The sequence below is a fragment of the Octopus sinensis genome, linkage group LG3 (genome assembly GCF_006345805.1).
Source record: "Octopus sinensis linkage group LG3, ASM634580v1, whole genome shotgun sequence".
Lineage (NCBI taxonomy): Eukaryota > Metazoa > Mollusca > Cephalopoda > Octopoda > Octopodidae > Octopus > Octopus sinensis.
Window position 1 is genome coordinate 35,936,141 of NC_042999.1, and position 24,307 is coordinate 35,960,447.

Consider the following 24,307-nt stretch of genomic DNA (forward strand, 5'->3'; position numbering starts at 1 on the left):
TACGATTTTTGCTCTCGTGACTGGACTAAGGCTACGTATTAATAAATTGTATAATAACATTAAATTATAACTTTATATGGTGCATTTAGGCTCGTTGTGTGACCATCCATTTTGGCCAAAAAAATTGCATACATATTACATGGTCTTAAACTAATTTTGCCGGTAAATTTGAAACGTTTATATTACGTTCTGAGTTCAAATTCCGCCGCGGTCGACTTTGCCTTTCATCCTTTCGGGGTCGATAAATTAAGTACCAGTTACGCACTGGGGTCGATGTAATCGACTTAATCCGTTTGTCTGTCCTTGTTTGTCCCCTCTATGTTTAGCCCCCTGTGGGCAGTAAAGAAATATATATTAATTTAGTATTAGAATTATTCAAGTTGTATAAAAATTGTATGCATCATTCGAAAGAGAAATAAATTTTGCATAAGGTGTAAAAGATATAAATAATTTGTATGGTGTTAGTAACAAAATATTTTTTAAGAAATAGAACTTTTATCGTCGGTCTTAAATATATTTTCGCCGGTGTATATATCTCAGGTCACCCCATAAGTTCTGTCCAAATTTTGGATAAAGAATCCAAGTGATCAAATGTTATATTTAATTGAAAGTTAATCATAAATGTACTTTCCCTGATTATCTACGACTTACTTCCATCTATTTACAAGCTTTTTAATCCCATCAATGTAAAACTCTTTTGGTTTCAAAGCGAAGAACTCTGAAATGTCAGGTTCGACCTCCTCCTGGCTTGCGAAAGTTGTGTCCCCCTAATAATTCTGCAAACTATGAAACAAATGGTATCCTGAAGGAGTAAGGTCGGGAAAATAAGTTGGATGAAGAAATTTTTCCAAACCGACCTCTTCGATCTTCTGTGATGTGATCTTTGCACTGTGGGGTTGCGCATTGTCCTGATGAAACATAACTCGTTTTCGACTCACTAAAGCGGTTCTTTTTTCCTTCAAAGATTGGTTCAAACGCTCTAATTGCTGACAGTAGACTTGAGCATTGATTGTTGCATTAGGTGGTAACAATATAAAGTGAATTACGCCTTTGCAATCGCACCAGATAGAGTAGAACCTCTTTCCCATGAAGTTCCCTTCTCGGTTGTGGTTGAGCATTTTCCCTTTTACCAAGCCACTGTTTACGACGTTTAACATTTCGATAGAAAATCCATTTTTCGTCACAAGTCTATCGAAAAAGAGTGAAATGAGTTTGCGAGAATGGAGAGAAGAGCAGATGTCAACTCGGGATTTGCGGTTGCTTTCGGACAATACATGAGCCACCTATTTTCCAAGTTTAGGAATCTTTCCACGTTGTTGAAGATGACGATGAACTGTTGTATGGCTTGAAGTAAGCTTTATTGCCAATTCTTCAACTGATAATGACGGATTTTCTTCAAGTAATGCCTCAAGGAGCTTATCATCAAACTCAACTGGACATCCTATTCGATCTTCATCTTCAATTTTGCAAACGATCTCCTGCAAGTTCTTTCATTCAAGCACTTTCCCATAAACTGAGTGTATGTTTTGAGTCACTTCGGCTGCAGAGTTACCTTTATTGTACTCATAAAGAATTATATGTGCCTTAAATGCTCCTTGGATACTTCCATGTTGAAAGGGTTTTAATCAAAGCAATTTTAGGGTGTCCACGAAGTCTGGGTACATGGAATAAAATCATAACATAAACAAATATCAGAAATAATAATTTTCCTTTTTTACTTTTGTTTAAATTAAATAAAAAAAATACTTTACTTTTCTAAATTTATTTGTTATTTTTTCTACAGATGATCGAATGATGGCTCTGTCTAAAGAAGAAAGAATCCCAGATCGAATGATGGATCTGTCTAAAGAAGAAATAATTGAGTTAGTATTATTAAGTAGACGAGAGGGATGGTTTTATCGCAAAATTGCCGAAGAATTTAATCTTCGATACCCTTATAGGTAACTGCCGTCAGGAAATTGATCAAGAAATTTAAAGAAACAGGCAGTGTTTTGGATAAACCCCTTTCCGGACGACCAAAGACTTCAGATGAAACGAAAGAGGCTGTCATGGCTAAAGTTTCTGCTAGTCCAAAGAAATCGCTTCGTCGGACATACACGGTGTTAGATGTTCCAAAACCAACCATCCACAAAATGCTGGTTGAGGAAAAGTTTCATCGCTACAACCTACAGATATTGCATCACTTAAATGAAGACGACCCTGATAGACGAATGTAGACGTGCGAATGGTTTTCAGATAAATTGGATGAAAATATCAATTTTACGTAAAACTTTGTTGTTCAGTGACAAAGCTACGTTTTATGTAAATGGTGAGGTCAACAGACGGAATCTTCTACACTGGTCTCGAGGTAATCCACATTGGATGGATCCATCCAAACAGCAAGACAGCAAAAAGGTGATGGTGTGGTGTGGTTTGTGGAAATGTTCTAGGACCCTTCTTCATTGAACATGTAACGGATAAGACTTATGTAAACATATTGAGAGACAAATTAATATCTCAAATTGAGCGCCTAGGCGAGGGCCTTCCGAATTGGTTTCAGCTGTTAGAGATTGGCTTAATGAAACTTTTCTTCACTGGATTGGAAGAATGGCTCATATGGAAAGGTCCCCTCGTTCACCAGACCTTTCTCCCCTTGATTTCTTTTTCTGGGGTATGTTGAAAGAGAAAGATTACTATAAAGATTACAGATTTAAAATATATGAGAGAACGCATTACCAGTCAGTGTGCTGAAATTGATGGCAATGTATACTTATTTAATCAAGTTCACCTGAATTTTGCAAGGCGCATCAAGTTATGTATTGGAAAATGATGGAAATCACTTTGAAAATATTATTTATTAACATTATAATAAAATTAAATTGGTTTGTTTTAAAAGTATGTGTTAATCCCCATGTACGCAGACTTTGTGGACACCTTCTATTATTTTGTAAAACAATATTGAATTAGTTTAAACGTACCCAAATGCATAAAAATAATTTTAAATCGAATTAGACATTTGAAAATACTATTAAATTTCATTCAAATCTAAAAAGAAAGGTAAAATTGGACAGAACTGATTGGATGACTTGATATATATAATCTATGATATTCTAGAAGGTTTCAAGTTTATAAAACCATGATATCTTATGTTATCTCATTTTATATGCCTAAGACGTTTATTTTCTATCCTGGTTTTTATATATTTCTATACATTATATTTGTATCTATAATTTATTTTAAGCCGAAACATAATACGATCTTTGTACAAACGAAAGAACAAGAATGTCCTCTGGAACTTTTATCTTCCACCGGTGTTTGTAATCGATGGTGACATGTGTGATGATTTTGTGACTATCTTATATTTCAAAGAGAAATTGGAAGCTCCGAATGTAAGCCACCACTTTATGCATAATACAATATTTATAGTTCTCTATTTCTAACTGAAATTCTGTCCTCAATAATTATAGATCTCTATTTCTAAATGTAATTCTTTTTCTTCTCGTTCAGTTTATAACTATAACACGCATTCTTGTCTGTCTCTTGACAAAGCATTTTTTCTCCAGCGTTCACCACTTCACATCGTTAAGGTTAAACAGCCCTTACCGAATGTTTTCACTGTCCTGTTTTTGCTAGCAGCTTTGACGTTCCACGTATCTCAAATTTAATTTAATTTCCTTTGGGGGAGCAATTGCTTTGACGAAGACGCATCTTGTTGCACTGCTCGCAATACGGAGTAGGTAAATCTGCCAACAATTGAGGAAGGGTTGTTTTTTATGCTGCCTTCGCGCTATAGTTCTCAATATATAATGGAAATTAACCCAACCCAACCCAACCCAACCCAATAGCGTCGACTGTGGCTGGTAGCTGTATACAGTCGCCCCAATGTCGCCCAGAGCGAGCTCTGGTCGCCATAGCGTCGACTGTGGACTGGTAGCTGTGTACAGCCGCTCTGGTCGCCATGTTACCACACAGTCACACAGTGGGACTGAACTGAGGACTAAGTGTTTTGGAACCAAGTTTGTTACCACTCCTATATATATATATATATATATGTATGTCAATAAAGAAATACATAATATATACACGTGCATTCGTGAGTGAGTGCGTACGTGTGTGTGTGTGTGTGTGCGCGCGCATCCATTTATACCATTTATATATCAACATATATTTATAATACACGAGTGCGTGCTGAAAAGTTCCTGGCTTTGGGTAAAAGAAAATACAGGAGGATCAATTAATTATGATTTTATTCAACATATTCCCGTCTCAGCTTCACACACTTATTGTAGCGGTCCCTCAGTTTTTCTAAACCCTGTAAAAGAACTTGAAAGGTTGGGCCGCCAACAAGGACTTTAGTGATACCCTTAAAGCCAGGAACTTTTTAGTACCACCTCGTATGTATGTATGTATGTATGTATGTATGTATGTATGTATGTATGTATTAATATAAGTAGGTTTTATAAGGCGGCGAGCTTGTAGAATCGTTAGCAAGCCGGGTAAAATGCTTAGCCGCATTACGTCCGACTTTACGTTCTGAGTTCAAACGCAGCCGGGATCAACTTTGTCCTTCTTCCTTTCGGGGTCGATAAAATAAGTACCAGTTGAACACTGGAGTGGATGTAATCGACTTATTTCATCCCCCGTAATTACTGACCTTGTGCCAAAATTTGAAATCAATATAAGTAGAAGGTTTAATAAAACCTACTCTTATTATACATACATACATACATACATACATACATACATACATACATACATACATACATACATACATACATACATACATACATATATACATACATACATACATACATACATATGCGTGTGTGTATTCTAATATGAGGTAATATTATTCCAAACTTACAGGGAAAAATTCAATTTGGAAATACTAAATCAATTTTTTTTTCTAATTTATATATATATATATATATATATATATATATATATAAAGCAATTAAGATTCAAGTAACTTCCAATGAATTTACTTGAATGTGGTACTTAACTTAGATGCACCAGAAAAACTATATGGGGTTATCCATACAGTAATGTGGGGTGATTATAAACGAGAAAGAAGCAACAAGAATGGATTAGTTTTTAGTACAATTGTTTCATACAAAGACAGGCTTTATTACAAGTTGCAAAAATTGCAGCAGATAAAAGTGTCCCGTACTCATCAGCTAAAATACATTTGAGTTCTCTAGACATCTTAGTGGGTGAGGTTATACTCATGAGATATTGGAGATAGTTCCATTAGAGGCAGATATAGGTTGTAAACAGTTTTCCAAAGTTCCTTAATGATGATGCACAGTCTTATCACAGATTTAAAAACTTATTAGTTTCGAAGAGAAGATGAATCAATCCATAGTGTAGATTTAAATTTCCAGAGATATGAGGAGGATGATGCACAGACTTATCACAGGTTTTTAAAGACTTATTAGCTTCACAGAAAAGGTGAATTAATCCATAGTGAAGATTTACATTTCCAGTGGTAAGATGAGGAATTTCATACTCACAGACGATGTATTTAACCATTATTAATCCACAATCATTTCATGCTTATATATATATATAAGAAATGAAGAATGAACAGGTAAGGCATATGCTATCCCTTAAAGCATGATATCACTTCATTTCTCATATATATATTATATATATATATATTATATATATATATCAAAATTAGAAAAAAAAATTGATTTAGTATTTCCAAATTGAATTTTTCCCTGTAAGTTTGGAATAATATTACCTCATACTAGAATACACACACACATATGTATGTATGTATGTATGTATGTATGTATGTATGTATGTATGTATGTATTCAACCATAAATGTAGAATTATTAGAGTAAATGAGAGGTAAGAAGTTGTGCATAAAGTCTCTTACAGCTGTTTCTAGAATAGCTGTGCATATCTCATTAAGCAAAGATTTCCATATAAAGGCTATATTTCGTCTTTAGAGAAAGATTAAGGAATATCCATAATAAAGGATATTAGTCGATACCAGATCCATCTTCGATGTGTGTGTGTGTGTAGGGGGGAGGCATGTGATCGAAAGAGGGAGAATGGGAAGAGAGGGAGAATTGAAAAAAACTATTCGTATCAGTGAGAAAGAGCCGGAAATCTGATTATCATATTTACCTCCCAATACTGAATTTAGAAATCGCTTAAGATCAAACTTTTGTTTCATACAAACATACTTGATAACGTAAAGTATACTAGCCATCTTAATATGGCTAACCACTAGGGGTGGGGGTGTTACTGTAGCTTTTTAGCCCCAGGAGATCATCGTCTCCAGCTGGCTTTAGACACAATCCTGTGTCTTGATAGTATTAAGCTAAACACTCTTCTCTATTTTGTTCTAAATTTCTTAATTTCAAAACAATTTATCAAGAATTTTTCTTTGCAAGGTGTGCTAATAATTTATTGTATGGCCTCCAGTAGACAAGGAAGTCAAAAATACTACGAACCACTGGTAGTAAGAATGAGTGGTTTGATCGAGGGAAGTGTGACGAAATTTTTTGACATATCATAATAGATATGTACATAATAGATATGTACTATTTAGAAATAAGCGAAAAGTAAATACAATAGTTATATATGCTAAGGTTTGGGGCTTTAAAAATAATTAGCCTTTTTTTAAAATTCGGCTGAAATGCACACGCACGCGCACACACACATACACACACACACATACACAGGCATACACAAGGGCTGACAATTAGCGATATTGACAGACGGATAGACAACATAAAATACTATACAAATACTAGACCGGAAAAAAAATGAGAGATTGAGAGCGAGAGAAAAAGTGAGAGAAAGAGAGATAGGCAGACAGACAGAGAAAAATGAGACAGGAGGCGAAAAATGTAAAGGGAGATGAGAATAAAGAAAACAAACAAAATCATGAAATTCACCACACACACACACACACGTACGTACGTACATACGTAAGCACAAACACACACATATGTGCGTATGTTTTATAACGGACAATCTTAAAACGTTGTCTTAACGGTCATCGCCGTAAATCATGTGTTCCACTCGAGAGGAAGTAATTCGTTACACTAAGGTCCGTAAATTTGCATATAAAAAAAAAACAAGAATTACACTACAATAATAATAATAATAATAATAATAATAATAATAACAGCCGATGAAATTTGATAAAAATCTTAAAAGGTGAACCAATAAAGTAAAAAAAAAAAATTTTAAATACTTATTTGTGAATAAGAGTAAAAAGTAAGTAGTAATGCTGTACCCTTATTGTTTCTACTTATTGTTGTTATCGTTGTTATCTTTATTATCGTAGTTGCCTTTGTTATCGTTGTTGTCTTTGTTATAGTTGTAATTCTGTTTCTAGTCCCAAGCCACTCCCATTCCTACCGACCCGGAAAAAATGGCAATATACATAATGCGTCGCGTGGATTAAGTGTCTATTACCATCTGATTATCACGATGATAATAATAACAATAACAGCAACAACAACAACAACAACAACAACAATAAGTTATTTGCCACTGTTCCAGCTACTGAAAGAGGAAAGGGTAACAACATTTGTAAATTCTTATTTATGCTGTTTTTCACCAAACACAACACCGTTATTATTACCACAATCACCACCATCACTACTACGACGACCATCATGCCGCCAACGTCACCACCACCACCACTGCCGCCGCTGTCGGCGTCGCCACCGTCACCATCACCATTACGTCTCTCTCTCAGTAACAACCCATGTGTGAAGAGTCAACAGAAATACAATTGTAATTTTTCACATGAGCCGTGAGACAGATTCGTAAAGTCAGCAGACTTCTCGTTAGCGTTTCAAATTTGCGAGGCGTTTTACCTAGTTGACACGTGTTCTATCCTTGTCGTCGGCCATTAGCGACAATAAATAAACAAACAAATAAATAAATAAATAGATAATAAATAAATAAATAATAAATAAAAACTATTCCCTTTATATGGCGAAACAATGAAGGAATTGACACATGAACCTAGGACGGTGACTTAATGTACATATTTACGTGTTTGTGTGTGTGTGTGTAAATAGATGGATAGATAAATTCAGAGAATCAAACATATACTTAACTGCAAACATACATACATATTCACACACACACACACACACACACACACACACACACACACACGCACGCACACGCACACGCACACATACACACATATATACGTGTATGTATACATACAAAAAGAGAGGTAAGATAAATAGATAGATAGAGATAGAGAGAGAGAGAGAGATGTTATCTTCCCTTTCCCTTTAGTTCTTGCCCATAAAGGGCCGCCCTCTGAAACGGAAACAACAAAGTTCGCTCATTAGGTTTATAGAAAACCAATACAACAATATTATAAAGTCATGTGTCGAACCACAGAAAATGTATGTCGACTCTTTTGGACCCACTTTTAAAATTTACATAATTTAGTATAAAATGTGGTTTTTATTGTATTTTCAAGTCCTGAGAATCCGAACTTCCCATTCACTGACGTAACGTAGGCCACCGCTTATTATAAGAAATATATATATATATATATATATTATATATATATATATATATATATATATATATATATATTTATATATATATTATAATATATATATATATAATCAGAATTATATTAAAAACACAGAAGCTGCAATTTCTATAGTAACTGACCATAAATATTTTCCTTTCCATTGATTCTGCATGTGATATTCCCATGAGCTGAACAGCTGACTTCTTTAATAATACTTACGAGGTGGTATCAAAAAGTTCTAGTTATGTTTAATAAAAAATAGGTTATTTATCTAAATTTTAATATCATCTCCTTCGAAATAGTCACCTTTAGCAGCAATACCCCAATCCCAGCGTTCCTGTCACTTTTGAAGTCCGGTTTAGAAGTCGTTTCCCGTAAGCGAGTCGAGGGTCTTCTGCGATTCGCTCTTGATCTCGACAACGGTGTTAAAACGGTGAACTTTGAGCTGCATTATCACCCTGGGAAAGAGCTGGAAGTCAGCAGGCGCTAAGCCTGGCGAATAGGTTGGGTACGGAAGCGATACCATGTTGTTTTTTGGCGAGAAACTCACAAGTGAGGAGAGATCGATGACAGGGTGCATTGTCGTCGTGAACAATCCAATCCAGTTCTTCGCGCTCCACAGATCCGGTAGCTTTCGCCGAATGTCCTCTCTCAAACGCTTCAGAACGTCGTTGGTTGTCCTCCGACGATTCTCATGCACAAAGCTGATGAATTTACTCCACATTTCCGGGGGTGACGCCCGTGGCAGATCTTCCAGATCGCTCATTGTCTTCCAGATCGCTCATCGTCTTCCAAATCGCTCATCATTTTCCAGATCGCTCATCGTCTTCCAGATCGCTCATCGTCTTCCAGATCGCTCATCGTCTTCTATCGCTTTTGAAGCGTCCGTGCTACTCGAAACATTGCGTACGACCCATTGCATCGTGGTCGTAAGCTTTCCGAAGCATGCTCAACGTCTCCGTTGTAGAGCTTTTGTTCTTATCTTTTTGTTGCTTCAGTCAGTGGATTGCCGCCGTATGGGGAATCGCCTTCAAAGGTTTTAGTCGAACAAATCGCGCCCAGGACTTATATTCTTTAAAGTCTGGTATTTATTCTATCGTTTGTTTTGCCGGACACACACACACACACACACAAAGAAAGAAAGAAAGAAAGAAAGAAAGAAAAAAAGAAAGAAATAAGGTACGAGATAGTACCAGCGTTGCTAGAAATAAGAACCGAAAAATATTCAAATAAGCCACAATATCACTAAAAATTTAACATGCTAACGAAATCGAGGAGCGAGTAAAAAGCCAACCTAGCAACTGCGGGAGAAAGGCGGAAATGAAACTGAGGATCTAACAAAATGCCAACCTACCAATTGCGAGAGAAAAACGCAAAAGAATCTGCAGATATACACATATCACGTGATTTCGAACTCTGAGATATTACTCTTAGTCCTCATCAGTGGGTCTCGCTACCTGGGGTTAAACTAATATTCACTTCGTCATACTTGTTATGCGTCTTTCCCTCGAAATTAGTAGACTGGCTTTTTACTAGCTCCTCGATTTCGTCAACATATTAAATTTTCAGTGATATTGTAGCTTATTTAAGTATTCTTCGACGCTTACTTCTAGCAGCTCTGGTACTATCTCGTACCCTTAATTATAATTATAATTGTAACTATAAATTTATAAATTTACTTGTTTGGTTTTTATGCTCGCTAGCCACTTATATTATTATTACTTATTAATAATAATATCGCTTAAATTTGGCGCTAGTCTTCAACGATTTTAACAAACATAACAAAGCGAGTATTAGTTTAACCCCAAGCAGCGAGACCCACCGATGAGAACTAGGAGTGATATTTCAGAGTTCGAAATCACGGGATATGGGTATATCTGCAAATTCTTTTGCGTCTTTCTCTCGCAATTGGTAGGTTGGCATTTTGCTAGATCCTCAGTTTCGTTCGCATGTTAAATTTTCACTGATATTGTGGCTTATCTGTGTATTTTTCGACTTTTATTTCTAGCAATACTGATACTATTTCGTACTCTTAATCATAATTATAATTATAAATATGTATATTTACTCTTGGTTTTTATACTTGCTAGCATGATTTATAATAACAATAGTGTGTGTGTGTATATATATATATATATATATATTATATATATATATAATCGAAAAATTAAAATGAAAATACAACAACAACAAAACAACAAAAGTTAAAAGAACGTACACATGGAATGTATTAGCTTGACGCTCTGTACAGGATGGAAAAAAACAATGGGTGTATAACGTTTCGAGCATGTGTCTTTGTCAGGAAGAGGAGAAAGGAAAAGTCCAGAGAAGGAAAGGGAGTCCAAAAAACAAAAAAAAAAGAACGCGTTTGTGAACACTGGTACAGCGTGAGAATAAATTTCTAAACAACGTAATAAACATACGTTTAGTGAACATGTATTAAGAATCACTGAGAAAATAGACACCGCATTTAATCAACAGAACTCTCAGCAACAAGGATGTAAGACTGGGTCAATTAGTTTCGATATATGTTACTGCATCATCAGGATTCACTCGCTTGAAATAGATTGCTGTGGAAATGTAGTTGTGTCATTTATAGCCTTGCCTATTTAATTGTTGCTGGTTTAAACACGCGACCTACTTCCAATGCGATGCTATGTGCATGTTTTACTAGAGATATGGTTGAAGGGTGAAAGACTAGTAGAATCAAAATTGCAGCGATAAAATACCTTACGTTATTTGTTGAGGCTCTTTATATTCTGGCTTCAAATCACACCAAGAATACGTGTGCTTTTTATCTTTCAAGGCCAATAAAATAAAATACGTGTTAAGTACTGGGATTGATTTAATAGGCTAACAAGAAACTTCTCACTAAATTTCAGGCATGTACCTATTTTAGAAGCAATTAAATACATGGTTATAACACGAGTTTTATAAATATTTACAGGCATGCCCGTGTGGTAAGAGCTTTGCTTCCTAAGCATATAGTTCTGAGTTCAGTCCCAATGCGAGATGCGTTGGGCAGTTGTCTTCAACTATAGTCTCGGACCGACTAAAGCTTTGTGATTGGTTGTTGTAGACGGAAACTGAAAGAAGTTCGTCGTCGTGTGGTGCGTATATTATATATATATATATATATATATAATATATATATATATATATATATAGATATATATATATATATATATATAGTTAAAAATCCAAACAAGAAAACAAAAAAGACAACAACGCAAGGAGGTGGAACAATAAAGTATTATTAGGCGCTCAGGAAAAAAGGGAAAGGAGGGTAAGACGTTTTCGAGCGGAGCTCTTCGTCAGAAACATAGGAGACAGAAAGATCCCGAGGTGGAGACATAGGGAAAAAAATGCAAGTGGTCTCACGAGGTCGACATACTGGAAATATATATATGTATGTATGTATATGTATGTATGCATGTATGTATGTATATGTGTGTGTGTGTTCCTGCCTACCGCTTGAAAACCGCTGCTGGTTTGTTTACGTCCACGTAACTTAGTGGTTCGGCAAAGGGACCCGATGGAGTAGGTACCACGCTTAAAAAACTTTAGTACTTGGGTCGATAAGTCCGTCTAAAACCCTTCGAGGTGGAGCCCCGACATGGCCGCAATCCAGTGACTGAAACCAGTGGAAGAGCAAGGATAAATATTTATTTTTTCATTGCACACAGGGGGCTAAACATAGAGGGGACAAACAAGGACAGACAAAGGGATTAAGTCGATCACATCGACCCCAGTGCATAACTGGTACTTATTTAATCGACCCCGAAAGGATGAAAGGCAAAGCCGACCTTGGCGGGCAGAGATAAATATTGAAAATAATATGAATTTGATAAGGTACGGTTATATGTCCAAATTGTAGCATTTATGTAAAGTCGTGCTTCTTAAATAAGCGAGGATAAACTTTACAGAAACTATTCTAAATAAAAACATTTCTACACAGAGACATGGCTACACATGTACATATACAAATGCGCACATTATATATAATCTTTTGAGTGATTTACTGAACTGTAGTTTCTTGATCTGTATATATATATATATATATATATATATATATATACAGATCAAGATACTACAGTTCAGTAAATCACTCAAAAGATTATATATATATATATATATAATATATATATATATATATATACAGCGGGGAAGGACGTAGAGCAAGAGGCAATAAGGAATGTGCAATGTCTACACATGAATACAATGAAACGGAAATAAAGAGCACCTTGACAATTCATCCACATTTAACATCATCAATGTGTGCAGGTATGCACATATAATGCATGCATTTATGCATGAGATGCATGCATATATATATATGCGGAGTAGAAGAAACAAAGGCGACTGAAGAAGGGCAATTTTCCTTGTATGTCCTGTACTCTATTTTTTCGTTGTTTAAGAAAAATGTCCATTTCCTTGGTTTTGTGTTTATGTTTTCGTTTCTCATTATGTTCGACGTTTTTTTTTTTTGTGTCCTGTACCCATATATGCATGTATATATACATGTAGAGGTAGGTAGTACATATATGTATGTATATATGCATATGTCTATTTTATTTATTAATTTATATATATATATATATATATATACATACATAAGGCGAGAGAGAGTAATAGAGATTTATATTAGAGATAAGGAAACCATGATGGTCCTCTGGCGAACATTCGTCCTCAGTCGCCTGGATTACTGCTCACAGCTATGGTCACCCACCAGTGTAAAATTAACAGCGGACCTGAAGCAATCCAGAGAAGATTCACAAAGAAGATCGTCTCTTTGCACAGCTCAGCTACTGGAAAGGTTGAAACAGCTAAGACTCTACTCCCTGGAGAGAGACGGGAGAGGTATGCAGTAATATATGTCTGGAAGATCCTGGAAGGAATTGCGCCAAATTTTGGCATTGTAAGCTACACCAATGCTAGAACGGGACGACCTGCATAGTGCCAAAGATCCCAGCAATGCCATCACGCTTCAGGACCAGCTTCTGCAACAGCCTGGGTTCCAAGGGCCCACACTTTTTAATATTCTCCCAAAGAGTCTGAGGAACTTGCACAAAGTAGATGTAGCGGTTTTTAAATCAAACTGGACATCTTCCTGTCAAGAGTCCCAGATAAACCTACCTCACGGCAAGAGGTGCAAATGAGAGTACTGTATCAAACTCCATTCTTCACACCAAGTGCCACATATTAGACGAGGTTCGTCGTAATAACAGTGTAGCCCAAAACGGCGGTGCATCAGCATGGCCGCAGCTCTGAGCTGAAACTAGAAAATAAAATATATATATATATATCTAGAAAAAAATATATACATATCATATATATATATATATATATATATATATATATATATATATATCATATCTATATATATCTATATATATATGTGTGTGGTGTGGTGCGTGTATGTATATACATGTATATGTATATGTGTGTATATATGCATATATGTATGTATATATATATATATATATATATATATATATATATATATATATATACATACAGATAGATACGTAGATAGATAAATAAACATGTTTATATATATATATATATACATATGCACATATGCACATATATCTGTACATATGCATAAATACACACTCACACAATTTGAATATCTATCTATCTATCTATCTATCTATCTATCTATCTATCTATGTATCTATCTATCTGTCTAACCATCTATTTATCTAAACACACACATACACACATTTATATGCATATATATATATATATATATATATATATAATATATATTATATATATACATATAAATGCATACATACATACATACATACATACATACATACATACATATACTCACACACACACACATAACTTTACCGTTATCTTTTTCTAGTCTCAGTCTTTGAACAGCGGCCATGCTGGGGGAGTACGTTGATGGGTTTAGTTGCTCAAATCACACCTAGACTTTATTTTTAAGACAGACAGACAGATAGATGCATGGACAGACAGACAGACACACACACACACACACACACACACACACACATACACACAAACATATACGTATATACATATGCACATATATTTTTTCACACACACACAGACATATATATACCATTTTACTCTTTTGTTTCAGTCATTTGTCTGCGGCCATGCTAGAGCACCGCCTTTAGTCGATAAAATCGACCCCGGGACTTATTCTTTGTAAGCCTAGTACATATTCTATCAGTCTCTTTTGCCGAACCGCTAAGTTACGGGGACGCAAAACACCACCATCGGTTGTCAAGCGATGTTGGGGGGACAAACGCAGACACACAAAACTTACACACACATACACACACACACACACACACACACACACACCATATATATAATATATATATATATATATATATATATACGCCGAGTTTCTTTCAGTTTCCGTCCACCAAATCCACTCACAAGGCTTTAGTCGGTCCGAGGCTATAGTAGAAAACACTCGCCCAAGGTGCCATGCAGTGGGAATGAACCGGAGCCAACCTCCTTACCACACAGCCACTCATGCGCCGATGTATATATATATATATATATATATTTATAAGTCTGTGTATGTATGTATATATATATTCTCTTATTCTTTTACTTGTTTCAGTCATTTGACTGCGGCCATGCTGGGAGTAGCGTCTCGTATATACATAATATAATATACATACATACATATATATATATATATATATATATATATATATATATATATATATATATATATATATTAATATATACATACATACTACATACATACATAATTTATATATATACATATATATTTATATATATAGATATACTTATAATTTTCATACGAAACACATAGATAGCGTAGATCTAGAGTAAACATCATTTCTTTCCCTGATGAAGGGGCATTCTCTATAAATGAATCTTACTGTATTTTCTTCTAACGTATATTTTCTTCTAACCCAAAACTCTTTCTAAGGTCCATTACTATACCATATTCTTTTATTTAAAAAAAAAACTTTTTTATCTATATTCAACAAATATTTTCATCTATAGTCTGCATATATATATTTATATATCTCTATGTCCATGCATGTTTTTAGTACTCATATATTATTATATTTCTATATATTTTTATATCTCTATTATATCAATATATGTTTCAATTTGGGAAATTCTTATTTTATTTTAACTAAACCTGTATATGTATGTGTTAATCGCAGTCTGCCTGATTTGAACATTTTCCATTCTATCCAGTATACATATATATATATATATTCACACACACACACACACCACACACACACACACACACACAGACACACACACACACACACACACACACGCACGCACGCGCGCGCACACACACACACACATATACGCGCACACACACATACATATATATTCATATATATATACATATATATATATTCATATATTCATATATATACATATATAAATACATATATATATATATATATACATATAAACAGTTTCGCCATGGGCTCTTAGGAGCCTAGTTCGATTTGTTTTGCTCCGCCTCTGTTCTGTTTTTGTTTTTTCCAACGGATTTCCTATTTCTTCCTGAAGAGAAAGACCCAATATGGTCCCATTATTCAATCGGATTTTGGTAAATTGTGCCTTTCGAAACACGTGTAGAATGAAATAAAACGATTTCTGTTCAATCTGCGTTCAGCTCCATTTCTTCAATTCACCAATAATTATATATATATATATATATATATATATATATATATATATATAATATATATATATATAATTTATATATATATATATATATATATTTCGGAATGGTCATTTTGCCAGTTTAGCCAATAAAAACACACGCACTATATATTTGGTGTTATTTTGCTTCAGTGTTATTTTAGTGTTATTTATTTTTTACATTAATCTTAATCGTATTTCGGCCAGAGTTCTTTCGTCACACAAATATATAAACGTACTATATATATATATTTATCTATTTATTTATTTATTTATTCATATATTCATATATATGTATATGTATGTATGTGGTGCAGGCAAGAGTGAGCAATGCGCACTACATTGTCAAATCTGTTATAGATTCTGGATGAAACCAATACCGGATGAGTAAAATCTGCTTGCTACAAACTTTGCAAAAGCCCGTCATATATGTATATGTATACGTATTTGCATATGTATATGTTTATGTTTATGTATATGTATATATATGATATATATATATATATATATATATATATATATATATATATATATATAATTGTTCCACTTTTTGCGTTGTTGTCTTTTTTGTTTTTCTTGTTTGGATTAACTATATATATATATATATACTAGCATTAAAGACCCGTCGTTGCCGGGTCATAGTGCTAGTGCATGTATATATGCGTATATATATGTGTACATATTACATGTACATCTATATATATACATCTACACATAAAATACAAAGTTATATCTTGATATCGCTAGTGATAACAATACTCAAAATATATAACAGACTGGAATTGTTAGCCCGTCTCTTGTAATTTCGATCAATTGCATCTTGTCCTCCCTCTTGTATAGAAATGTGGCTACAATCCAGCCTACCTCTACTTCTGGGAGAGGGGGGGCATTTTAAATTTTTTTCCGGGGCGTCCTACGTCCCAGATATAAAGGTAAAAATAAAATATTTCCACTTTGCAAGTTCGAGTCGAGTACTCCATTGCACACTCCGTTGACTCGAACCTTGCTTCTATTGTGACGAACTTACCGCCTCTGATTAGATACCTTTCATAGTCGCACCAAGACACTTTTCGAAGTTGCTTTCCTCCATGTGTTCAAATCTTCTTTTTTCTCCACATTGTGTTCTTTATAGACAATAGTCTTTTCTTTAAATTAATTTTTTATTATCCATCTGGACTATTCCATTTCTGCACGCTAATTTTATTTTAAATTTATTTCAATTCATGTGAAACCACTTATTCAAGTTCAAGTCATTGATGCAATTTTATACCAATTGCTATTTTTACTTTTGTTATGTTACGATTATATTATACTTTAGTTTGATTTTAATTATTACTTACTACATATAATTCAATTGTTATTATTATTTTTATTGTTAAAGTGAAAGTATCTGACATAAAATAGAAAAACGTTCTTGTTTCACTTTTAACACGTAATACTGAAATAGTGGAGAAGATATGATATTGCTATGGGCTCGCTCTAGGCAAGAAGTTGAACATTTTTTTTTGCCCGTGAAACTACATGGCCCCTAAGTAAGGCATGTGTAAAATCTGAATGGAATTGGTTGTGTTGTTCTCAAGTTTTAGGGAATCGTAGTGGAGAAGATATGATATTGCTGTGGGCTCACCCTAGGTAAAAAGTTCAAAATTGTTTTTGCCGGACCCTAAGTAATGCATGTGTAAAATTTGAATGAAATAGGTTGGGTAGTTCTCAAGTTTTAGGGAAACACACAGACAGACAGACAGACACACACACATTCTCAGTTTTATATATATAAAGATATATATATATAATATATATATATATATATATATATATATGAATCTTGTATCAGTCACCAGAGCGCATACCCATGGGTATGAGTAAGTATCTCATTTACTTCTTTGCCACATATATCACTGACGAAGGGAGGGTTCGTATTGAACTAACCCTTAAATCGGGGTTTTAGAGATTTTTAGAGATTTTTAGAGATTTCTGTCGACCTTTTTTCGAGTAGCGTGCGTACTGGAAAAAAATTATATGGTAAATGGACAATATGTCCAATTTTCGGCATATTTGGCATTAGAAATTTTTTCGTTTGCCCTTATTTATAAATATATATATATATTTATGATTGGCTTATTTCAGTTTTTGTCGACCTATTCCACTTTGGTTGGTCCAACGCTATAGTACAAAACACTTGCCGAAAGTGTCACGCAGAGAGTCAGAACTCGGAATCATTTAGTTGGAGATGAATCTTCTTACTACACAGCCACACCTGTATATATATATATATATATATATTATATATATATATATATATATTATATATATATCTATATATATATATATAAATACGGTTCATATGATGTGTAATATCTACTACGTATATATGATATATGTAATACTTGTGATATACAAGCATACACATTTTATGCATTTTCATTGACAGCTCTCACGACCGATCGATCGATAGATAGATAAATTATTCGATAGACATTAAATCGCATGTTGTTACGTTCGACTGATTTGGTTTGCATGAATTTAACATAGATTCCTGCTTTTACATTGAAAAAAAATACATAAAATAATAACAAGAACAACAACAACAACAATAATAATAAAAATAAAAACAAACTAAAAATATTATAAAAAAAATAATTACATACTCAAATGAAATTGAAATATAAATCCTTCCGTAAATTTATATTGTATTCGTGCAAACAAACGATATCATTGAAATACATATGAAATAATAATAATAATAATAATAATAATAATAATAATAATAATAATAATAATAACAATAATAATCTAAAATAGTAGTAAATAAACAAGGTTCGAAAATATAGGTAAAATATCTAAAACACTACCCTGAAACCCATTTTTTAAAAATATAGTCTATTCCACAGAGATTTATGCTCAATCTACAGAATCCGAGGCTCAAAAGGAAATATCAATTATAGCTATTATGGATCTAGAAGAAATGAAATATTAAACAATAAAACAAATTAGTGAGGCGGGTTAGTGAGGCGGGAACAGTTGTATTCCCAGCATTGAAAAATTTAGTTGTCAAAGGATTGTTTTATATATATGTGTGTATGTATGTATGTATGTAGTATGTATGTATGTATGTATGTATGTATGTATGTTATGTATGTATGTATGTATATGTATATTATATATATATTATATATATATATATAATATATATATATATTTATATACCTTTATATATGTATATATATATATCTTTATATATGTGCATATATATATGCAATATATATATATATGTATGTGTGTATGTATGTACACACACACGCACACACACACACACACACACACACACACCACACACACACACACACACACACATATTATATATATATATATATATATATATATATATATATAAATGAAACTGTATCTTTAAAATATTCCATATTGTTGATATTTATTCCCTGTAATTACATACCGTTGTTGTTATTTAGCCCTAGGCAACGCTGTTCCAGATGACCCGTGATTTGTAAAGGAATAGGAAGGATGCGTTGAATAATGCGATTCTAAACACGCGTATATCATCAAACCGAAACAGGAGTTGATTACAGCCAAAACACTTTTAACCCTTTCCCAGTCCATAGCATTTTTATTAGTTTGTCGTAAACGTTCATGCTCCTTTTCAGACGACTGTTTATACCTTGTTTCGTAGGTTCTGAGTAATAAAAAGGTTTCAGATGTGTATGTGTATCATATATGATGCATAGACGCCAAGGAAATATATCTCGCGTTATCATATGTGATATGCAGGACAGGAAAAGAGTTAATTATAGTTCTCCTGGATTACAAATGATCTGAGATTAAACAAGAATAACAACAAATACAACAATAGCAGCAATATCGCATATCAAAAAGTGAAAAGATAACAAATGCAAAATGGAAGATAATGTTGTAATAGTTTAATATGAAGTTAGGGAAAATAAATAATAAAGAAAAAAAAAATTAAACAAAACAAAAAAAGTAATTATAATTATTTACAAACATTTTAAAATAGAAGTCACGAGGTATAATTAGATCGTGTGAAACTAGTCAGTAAACGATTATGGTGTGTATGAATATATGTTGAGATCTATGTGTGAAATCTGTTTGTGTATGTGTGAATGTATATGTGTGCATGTTTGTGCACGAGTGTGCGTAGAATATGCAGTCAACCGTATCCAAGAAGCTGTTTCGATTCCCTGAATGCATGCGGTAATACGCGAGTAGATGATTCCATGTTACAGAGGTGCAGTTTCGATTCTTGTTGGGATCTAGTTAAACCAATATAATAAAGCATCTACCTGTACAGTTTTCACTCGAGTGTTTATCTCTTCAGCTATTTCGTTTATTTTATGAATTTAAATCGTTCATATATACTTTTTAAATAATTGATTTCTCTGGTTCATCGGTAAAATAGTTGGTGAATGGTGTGGGTGCTTCGTTGGAAGGTAATAGTTTTGAGAGAACTGTTGAAGAAATTTTTCGCAAAATTTCGTTTTATTTCCTCTTGCTTAGAATATGTGTGTATCTGTGTATGTGTGCATATACTAACGTTCTTCCTGTATATTTTCATGCATGTCTGTGAGGATTCACGCTTCTGTTGTGTTTAGTTAATATAGAAATATTGATATGTTTTTGTTTTAGGGCCCAAGGAGGTTAAGCAATGTCAAAAGTTTTTTGCGAGTCAAGCCCTCCCGGACGAGTGAGGTCGATGCGGTTTTTTGTTAAACGTGAAATTTTACAAGCTCAGGTTTGAATGGGGAAAAAAATGAGAAAATTTGGACGTGTAATGAACGAGGAATGTGGAATTTAGTGAAGTATTTAGTACAAGTTTGAGTACATAGGGAGACACAGTAGGTACGACTAGAGGAGAAAAAGCATCGAGTGGTCTTGTGTGTGAATGGCAAACGTAATTGTTAATCGGAGAAGCAAGAACTGTTGTATAAAGGATAGAAGGGATATAGAGAATATATACATGCTGGTCGGGGGCGAGTGGTGGTACAGTGTTGGTGGTGAGTGAAGTTTTTCCTGTGATGGGGATGTAAAATGTTGTCTATAATTGATATCTTTGAATACAGCAAATGTTCTCTCTGATATGTAAACAATACTCAGATATGGACCACACATGGTATTTCTTGACAGTCATCATTACTCAGAACTGAAATACATTTTTGTTTTGTTTTGTTTTTTTGTAGCTCTGAAGAAGAGAAAGACTAACCTTTGAGCAACAGTCTTGTCTGTATAATAGATAGATATATGTTCGCCATGAAAATGTGAGGAGTGATACTTAGTTTTGCACTTGGTGATTAGAGACGTAATATTGGAAATATTTTCATGTACAGTGAATGTATTTTAGATTATTTTTTGAATGAGAGTATTCTTGTTGTTATACCTCCATTGCAGAATGTCTTCGAGTTATCTGTCAAACGTCTAAGTTGCACGTAAATAACGTGGATACGCAAATGGCTACCGAGAAACATGCCATCGTCATGTGCATAGCATTGTACATAGTTTAGAGGTAAGAATGAACAGATCACTGATAAATAGTAAAAAGTGTGAAAGATATTACAGAACACTTGAGACAACTTTTCGGTTAACTGAATGTGTGTCGAGGAGAGCTCTGTGAAGGAACAGTCTAAAAGAAAGCGTTCTTGTCCAGAAATGTCCGAGATGATTGGAAATAGAGGCAGATGACTTAGTTAACGTGTTCTTAACAAAGTGGATATGGTCGAGGGATTTGCCGCTGTTAAAGTAACAACAAGTTCACAAAGGTAAAGAAAATATTTGTGTGCAACGCAGGAGTACATATATCCACTGAATCCAGGTCTGCAAAAACCGTTCTTAAAGATAGAATGCACAATCGTATGTTTCCTCGTCTATGCAACTGTATAAATGTCTTGCGTATGTATCGGCAAATTTTTGTATGCACAGCTGTTTGCTGTAAACTTATTAGTTTTATGGTGCATACCATAACACTGAGGTAAGCTCCCGGTATCCTTTCGCTTTTCTAGCTGTATTTGAGAATTCTAAAAAAACCAGGGCCAACACATCTTAAAGTGTGAGATCAATATTATATTGAAGGGGTGTCTTATCATATTACTGAAGTAGTAAGTGAAGTGAAATCCCCACAACTGGGAATCGAAACATGTTCACTAAGAATAGTCCTAAAATATTTATAGCCGTTATAGTCAAGATTTTAGTGTTGTTTTTGTTTTTGTTTTGGCTAATTAGCCCTTGGTCAGACCTGATCCACTTGGCCTATAATCAAAGACGTTCGGCGATGACCATCAAATATCGTTTTGTGACGTAATAGTCATGTACAACTACATTGTTTAATGTATCCTTCCAATTTTTAAGGTGAGATTTGACAGAAATTTGACTGCTATATCTAGCAGATCATACAACCTGAGAATTTCTTCGTCGGTATTGCGTTATCGCTGTTCATGCTCTTGTAGATACTGTTATTGTCGCTGTAGCTCTTTGTCTTCTCTAGTAGTAGTAGTAGTAGTAGTAGTAGTAGTAGTAGTAGTTGCTGTTGTTGTTATTTAGTACCTGGTTTGTCTTGATTGAGCCGACATATGATCAAAAGTTTTCTTTCAGACGCAGTGTATCGAAAACTAATTTTTCAATGCGTGTTCTTCGGCTTTTTAAGTCAGTGGTTTTTTTAAGTCAGACGGTAATTTGGCTGCTATTTCTAGTTGATGGTTCGATCACATAGTGGCTTGAATGTGGCAGTTTATGACATTGTTATGATGCTGCTGATTTAGGTTATACCGAGGATACTATTGTTGTTGTTGTTGCTGCTGTTGTTGTTGACAATGGTGTTGATGCTGATGAGAACGATGACGATGGTGGTGAGAGTGGTTAGATTCGTGGTATGTTGCTGGTATTGTTGTTATTTACGGTGATGGTTGTAATGATGGTGGTACAGATGATGGCGTTGGTGGTAGGAGTTGTGTAATTGTTGTTGTTGTTGTTAAAACTGATGCTGAGGCTAATGATAGCTATGATGATGGTGGTATTAGTGGTCGTAGTGGTGCTGGTAGTTGTGGTGGTGGTGGTGTTCGTTGACGCAGTTGTGTTGATGGTAGTAGAGAGGATGAAAGTTGCAATGGATGAGTTGATGAAAAGTTACACCCCGAGGGAAGGAAAATCCCACCTCACTACAACGGTCGAATCGCTGACTTCTCCAGTTGCTGATGTTGTGTCCGGATGGCCATCCTGTTAACATGGACGGGTATAGGGACAATAATCTTAGGTTTGCTGTTCGGATCACCACCATGGCGTCCGTGTATAATACCAGCTTTTACTCTTTTCCATTTGGCCCGTCGGTTTTGAAACCAAATTTTCACCTGGACTTCACTGAGCTTCAAATTATGTGCAATCTGTGAACGTTCTGTTAGGGACAAATATTTCTTACTGTGAAATTCTTTTTCGAGTTCAAGTAATTGCTCACTCGTAAATGCTGTGCGCCGTCGTCGGGTTTTGTTCGAACCTGCACCGCCACCATTCATGTAATCTTCTGATGTTTTGCCACCTATTTTAGTATCAGAGTCCGGTGACAACGACTGCCGTGATGACATACCTGTATCACTGACATCGCTATCTGCTCCGCCATCGCTGGACGTCAATCTAATACAGCCATTATCTGCAATAACAACAAGAAACACAAAATATCAAAACCGTAACAAATGGAATAAAGTTTTTTTTAATATTTATCTAACATACATATGAATATACACGCTCATCTATTATATACTTATAATTGATTAGAGTGTATATCCTTATTATATACTTGGAAGACACTGCCAACATAGTTATTAAAAAAATTCTGACTACATTTGTAGTCAGTTCCTTGTTAAGTTAATGTTCACTGGTTTTAAAATTCGCAGACATCTTATAATTGTGTGTGTGTGTGATTGAGTAGGTGTATATTATATACAGAGAGGAAGATATATATATATATATATATACATACACACACACACACACACACACACACATATATATATATATATATAGATAGATAGATAGATAGATAGATAGATAGATAGATAGATAGATATGTTTCTTTATTAGC

At 34.3% G+C, this 24,307-nt stretch overlaps 1 protein-coding gene across 1 annotated transcript; it reads right to left on the reverse strand.

Annotated features, from left to right (window-relative positions):
* Positions 1-21,414: 21,414 nt before the first annotated feature.
* On the reverse strand, positions 21,415-23,874 carry LOC115209922 (homeobox protein GBX-2-like). Its single transcript, XM_036500926.1, has one exon. The coding sequence runs from the start codon at positions 23,808-23,810 to the stop codon at positions 23,391-23,393; it is 420 nt and encodes a 139-aa protein (XP_036356819.1). The 5' UTR covers positions 23,811-23,874; the 3' UTR covers positions 21,415-23,390.
* Positions 23,875-24,307: the final 433 nt, after the last annotated feature.

Excerpts from the sequence above, each read along its gene's own strand:
- LOC115209922 (XM_036500926.1), bottom strand. The coding sequence starts at position 23,810 with ATGTCATCACGGCAGTCGTTGTCACCGGACTCTGATACTAAAATAGGT.